The 6,000-nt window shown below is 51.0% G+C and overlaps 1 protein-coding gene across 1 annotated transcript; it reads left to right on the top strand.

Moving 5' to 3' along the window:
• Nucleotides 1–669: 669 nt before the first annotated feature.
• LOC109732044 (RING-H2 finger protein ATL32) lies at nt 670–3,733 on the top strand. The gene has a single exon (XM_020291230.4). It carries the CDS (start codon nt 2,380–2,382, stop codon nt 3,595–3,597), a length of 1,218 nt encoding a protein of 405 aa, XP_020146819.1. The 5' UTR covers nt 670–2,379; the 3' UTR covers nt 3,598–3,733.
• The last annotated feature ends 2,267 nt before the right edge of the window (nt 3,734–6,000 follow it).

The following is a 6,000-nucleotide window of genomic DNA, read 5'->3' as shown; positions in this document are numbered from 1 at the left end:
TAGAAAAAATAAAAGAAAAAGAATACAAGTTTAAAAAATGCAATCCTTTCGCATGGAGTCCTTTTATGTGTACTAGTTGCGAGGAAAAATACCAAACTTTCAATATAACTAATTTGAAAAAAATTCCTTCACAAAACGGGCTATCGTGTATGAACTTTCAAGTTAAATGACCAAGGTGATGGCCATATCAAGTTAAACGTCGGAATTAAACATACAAGTGCATATTGCCATTAAAAACAATGTTGTCAAATAGAGTTTCCAACTTTTCTGTAAAAGAAAATTATTTTTCATTTTTTAAGTGTCAAAAATGGTATTTTTTGTAAAGCAACTATAAAAAGCAAGGTGCAAAATAGTACCACTCCAACTTTCACAGTAAGTAGACCTTACATTAAGCTTAATTCCGACGTTTTATGAATTCTTTAGTTTTTTAGCTACTTCCACAATTTAAATGATTTTATGCTGATTTTTTAATCAGGTCTTTTCCGAGAGCAACACTCGGTAAAGTGTGCCTGTCTCTGATTGGTTGGGAGCTAGTGCCACGGAGCGATGACATGGCAAGCAGACAACCACACATCTCGTATCTCATGCTTTCTCTCCATGCATTAGAACCACACACGTCTCTATCACAAACAAACACAAACACACATGCATGCCACACACAGCCACACACACCTTATCTTCTGTCCCTCTCATCTCTCTCACGGTCTCACACATCCATACTCCCCATACACAGGCACACAGCCATGGAGAACTCGAAGCACGCCGGCGGAGGACTCGAGCAGCTGCAGCAGCCTGCCGGCGTAGTGCTTGAGCACCTCCAACTTCAGGTGCGCACCGTTCGTTCTCCGGCTCGCCCGCATGCCATTTCTCAAGCAGCAAAGTAGCAGCAGCTAGCAGCACGTACGCTGGCGGCCAGCCACCAAGCTCCCTCATGCACGTAGCAGCGAAGCAGCAGATGCGAGGCAGCTGCAAGCGGCAGCGGCAGCACATGCACACGGCGGGAAGGCAGCAACTCACCAACCACACGCCGGCGCGCAGCGGCACCAACAACCTCGGAGGCCACGAGCCACATGCGTCGTCGACGGCGCCACCAAGAGCGGCGGCCAGGCTCATCTCGCATAGACGCGTCTTCTTGCTGAGCAGCAGCACCCGCACGCTCCGGCAAGCCAACAACGAACCGGCCAAGCTAGCACACAAGCAGCGGACAGGCTAGCTTGGCAGAGGAGAGCGCATTGCTCAGACGAGTGGTGACTCGCGAGCTGTGGGCCACTGTAACTCGCCGGCATGAATCGACGTCGTCGTTGACGGCGGCGTTTTTTTTAGTTTTGTTGAACATCTTTACCAAGTGTACAACTCGGGGAAGCCATCACCTTTGCCGAGTGCAACTGTACCAATTTTTGCCGTTTCCGTCGTCCGTTAGTTATGTTTCACCGAGTTCCAATATTTGCCGAGTACCACAAAAAACGCTCGGCAAAGGCGTTGCCGAGTGCGGGATGGTTGGTTCTCGGCGAAATTCTATTTGCCGGAAGGCTGTACGCCGAGTGTCCTTTGCCGAGTGCAACACTCGGCAAAGGCTTTGCCGAGTTTTTTTGGCCTTCGCCGAGTGTTTACGGCACTCAGCAAAGCCGTCGATTTCAGTAGTGATGGAGGGAAAGAAAGAGGAGGGTCAAAAACTCTCATGCACGCATTTCTAAAAACAGGATTACTAAATCTCGGTTGACTCAAACTTAATGAAGTCTTAGTCGCGCCTACCTTATGTGAATGTCCGTGTAAAAGAATAAGAAAAATATTTCTTCTGTATATGTTTTGTCACTTGAGATCTACCCACACCCTTCTAGAAAAAATCTCTCACGCACGTACCGGGCATGCTACTACGTAGGGAACAGCTGATAACCGTTGATGTGATACGATACGATACAAGCACTCTGCCGTTGGTCGACCACTTGATCTGACACGTACGTGGCGCTCAGAGGAGTCCAAAATTCCACACCATACTGCCAGCGTGCTGCTCCTAAGAACACCTGGATGGTCGACAGTCAAAGTGCCAGATAACTAACATCTGGCCCGCGGCTCTCCTCTTCCTCCCGCCAGACTCGGCGCGACCCACGCGACGGCGACGTCCTCGGCTGCAAGCTCAACTCGCATGCACAGACGCGCCTACCTGGCTCTCCACACGCAGACGAGCTTAACACGGTGCAATTTTCTTCGACGCGCGCGCGGGCTCCTCTGCCTCTATATAGCCCAAACTCCACAGTCTACAGTCCGCACTGCATGCGCGCGCAGACCATCCGCAGTCAGCTGAGCTCGCTAGGTTCCCAGTTAGGCGCGGCGAGCTAACGACGAGCCCGCCCACGTCTCCCCGCCGCGCTCTCTCCAAGGATGGACGCGCTCTGCCTGCTCGCCGCGCTCCTGGCGTGCGCGCTCGCGTCGTCCGGCAGCGCGCAGCCGGCGGACCCGCAGCAGGGGAGCTACGGCAACGATGTGGCCGACCAGGATATGCGCATCAGCACGACCATGGTCGCGCTGCTGGCCGCCGTCGTCGCGGTGTTCTTCTTCATCCTCGCCTCCATCATCTACCTCCGCCACTGCACCGGCTACTCGTACCCCCACGCCCCGCGGCCGGACGACTCCCGCGGCTCCGGCCCCGGCGCCGGCTTCTCGAGCTTCATCGCCAGGCGGCAGCAGCGGCGGGCGGCGACGCGCGGGCTGGACGCCGAGGTGGTCGAGGCGTTCCCCACCATGCGGTACGCGGAGGCCAAGGCGCTGCGCGTGGGGAGGAAGGCGGCGCCCCCGCTCGAGTGCGCGGTGTGCCTCAGCGAGTTCGAGGACGAGGACAGGCTCCGGCTGCTGCCCAAGTGCAGCCACGCCTTCCACCCGGACTGCATCGGCGAGTGGCTCGCCAGCCACGTCACCTGCCCGGTCTGCCGCCGCAACCTCGACCCTAGCAAGGACGGCGGCAGCGACGACGAGGCGAGTAACCCCCCGGTGCTGGAAGCCAACAGCACCTCCAGCGAAATCGCCGTGGTTCGGCACCACCAGGCAGACGGCGCGCGGGCACCGGCCGTGGTCATCGACGTGGTGACAGAGGAGGAGGCCGAGCAGCGCCGGAAGGAGGCGATGGAGCTGCAGCGGATAGGGACCCAGCGGCGCGCGATGCGGTCGCGGTCGCGGCCGGCCGGGACGAAGGCCGCGAAGCTTGTCCGGTCGTACTCGGCCGGCCACTCCCTCGCCGTAGTCCGGCTCGACCGCGACCTGGAGCGGTTCACGCTGCGGCTGCCGGAGCACGTGCGCAGGGAGATGGTCGCCGCTGCCGGGGAGCAGAGCTCGCACCGTCGCGCACAGAGAGCCGGCAGATGGCCATCGTTCCTAAGGTACACCAGGACGTTGTCGGGAAGGTTCTTCTCGACGCCGAGGAGGACGGAAAGCTCCGAGGGAGGGGAGGTGTCCTCGTCATCGTCGACGAGGACTAGAGGGAAGCGCGTCGCCGCCGTTGATTTCCTCGAAGGTTCTCCTCTGGGCGGCGGCGTGTCCGGTGCCAAAGTCGGCTCTGTGGCCGGCGATGTCGACAAGGCAGCTAGCCGGCAGGTTCGAACGTAGAAAAGAAAATGGACTTCTGAATCTAGAAGCGGTGTTCTTCCACGCATGCGGGGAATCTGTCTGTACTATTAATCCAAGAAAGAGACTGTAATCGCCGCATGCAGAATGCTCAAGAAACCCTGTTGAGGCGCCTGAATTTTCTTTTTCTGCGTCAGTCTTATTTAATTTCCATATCTAGTCATCTTTTTTTGTTTGAAAAAAAATCCATAGTCATCTGATATGACACTGAAGACTGAACTTGTGTTTTCCTAACGAATTGGGACCGGATGCACCCTGGTTCTCAAAAAAAGAAAAAAAGAGGGACCGGATACACCCTTAGTCCACTTGGAAATTAAAGTGCATACTAGGGTTTTGACCTCTTTTTTACGAGGAAGAGGGAGTTTGATTCCATTGATAGTTACAATCAAATGACACTAGCTACCTATACAAGGGGGTCCTTGACCAGGCTGCATTGCACAACCATGGCCCGTTCACTACAACTATATAAAGCCAAACGATCCGCTACCCTATTCTGTTTTCTCAAAAGTTTCTGAGGAATAAACTCCCGAACAAGCATGTGTTCCTTGATCTCTGCAACTAAGTGACCATATGCCGACCTGGATAGCCTATTATCATGAAGACATGACAGGTTGGAACGTAGAAAAGAAACGGACTTTTGAATCTACTAGAAAGCGGTGTTCTTCCACGCATGCAGGGAATCTGTCTATACTATTAATCCAAGAAAGAGACTGTAATCTAATTACCGCATGGACTAATGCTCAAGAAGCTCTGTTGAGGCGCTTGATTTTTTTTCTGCGTCAGTCTTGTTTTAACTTCACACATGCGCATAATGATTCAACACTTTCCCTATCATGTTATCTGAATATCTGATATGACGATATTGAAGAGAGAACTTGTGTTTTATCGACGAAAGGGATTGAATACAGCCTCAATCCACTAGCAATTAAAGTGCATACTAGGTTTATCATGACCTCATCGACACATAACATTTCTTTTGGTAGATAACAAGCGTCTATTGGGATAGAATTTCTGTTGGTTGATAGCGGGTGCCAAATCTAGGGTTTTGTTTCATGGTGGGTCAGAATTGGCGATGGATTGGAACTACTACCATAACTTAAACCACACAACCAATTGCATAACTAAAAGACACGACTACATTGTGGCTAGCTCATCCCGACATCATCTTACATTTATCCGGTTTGGAAAGGCAACCAATCCCGTAACTTCTCAAAATGGAACCCCATGCTGCCCCTTGCTCCCGGCCGAATCAGGTGCATGCGGTAGGCGCCCACATGCCATCCTTCTCGTGCAACTTGTCCTTCTCATAGTAGTAAACTAGAAAAACATCCCAACCATCGCAGCAAAATCCCATCCATACCCATGTTAAGAGCAAGCAGTGCCGAATTCCCCCCCTTGACCCCCACCGATAAATAACTTGATAATTATTGTATCTTATACATGTAAGATTCATATGTGGCTCCTTGCGGTATCACTAGAAATAAATGGAAAAGAATGACCCCCTTGGCCCAAAACTCCCCAAAACAATAATGTGTATATATCATGCGAATGCGAAAATATTAATGATCGTTGTTGCTTTTTAAACCATGTCTTAGTTTCCGTTTTGAATTACTTACATGAATGAAAAAAAATAGTCGAGTGTATAATTGATCATGTTTGTGTCCAGATTAACATCCTCCGAACAAACATGCGGCATTGCGAACCAACTTCATAGAAAAAGACTTATACCCGCCACAAAAAGATCCAATGAGAAATTGCAGTTGATGCCTTTAGTATGGTCCATGCACACATCATTGATAAGCTCGGGGTTTACACCCATGTGTACAACGACGAGCCATGGCGTGCCAAGTTCTATTATGCCATCCATGAAAACATGGACAAAAATACTTAAAAAAAACAGTAAACCAATATGGAACCCTACTTTAGACCTTATGCGATGTAACTAAACTACACATGTGAGCACAAAACTACACATGGGCAACGGCTAAAATTACATGTGGGCAAACTACATCTATGCTAGATGAAACTATCTCCACGCTAACATTAAAACTACATATGGGCTACCACTAAACTGCACCTGAGTTTGGACTAGTGAAACATATGTACTGCCACTAAACTGTTGGGGAACACAGTAATTTCAAAAAAATTCCTACGCACATGCAAGATCCATCTAGGTGATGCATAGCAACGAGAGGGGAGAGTGTTGTCTGTGTACCCTCGTAGACCGAAAGCGGAAGCGTTATGACAACGTGGTTGATGTAGTCGTGCGTCTTCACGATCCGACCGATCCTAGTACCGAAAGTACGACACCTCCGCGATCTGCACACGTTCAGCTGGTGACGTCCCACGAACTCTTGATCCAGCTGAGTGTCGAGGGAGAGCTTC

Source organism: Aegilops tauschii, chromosome 6 (genome assembly GCF_002575655.3).
Source record: "Aegilops tauschii subsp. strangulata cultivar AL8/78 chromosome 6, Aet v6.0, whole genome shotgun sequence".
In the NCBI taxonomy this organism is placed as follows: domain Eukaryota; kingdom Viridiplantae; phylum Streptophyta; class Magnoliopsida; order Poales; family Poaceae; genus Aegilops; species Aegilops tauschii.
The sequence above is the reverse complement of the archived record's forward strand: the minus strand, read 5'-3'. Positions and strand labels throughout refer to the sequence as shown.

Bases quoted from the DNA above. Each gene is read 5' to 3' on its own strand.
- LOC109732044 (XM_020291230.4), top strand. From the start codon at position 2,380: ATGGACGCGCTCTGCCTGCTCGCCGCGCTCCTGGCGTGCGCGCTCGCG.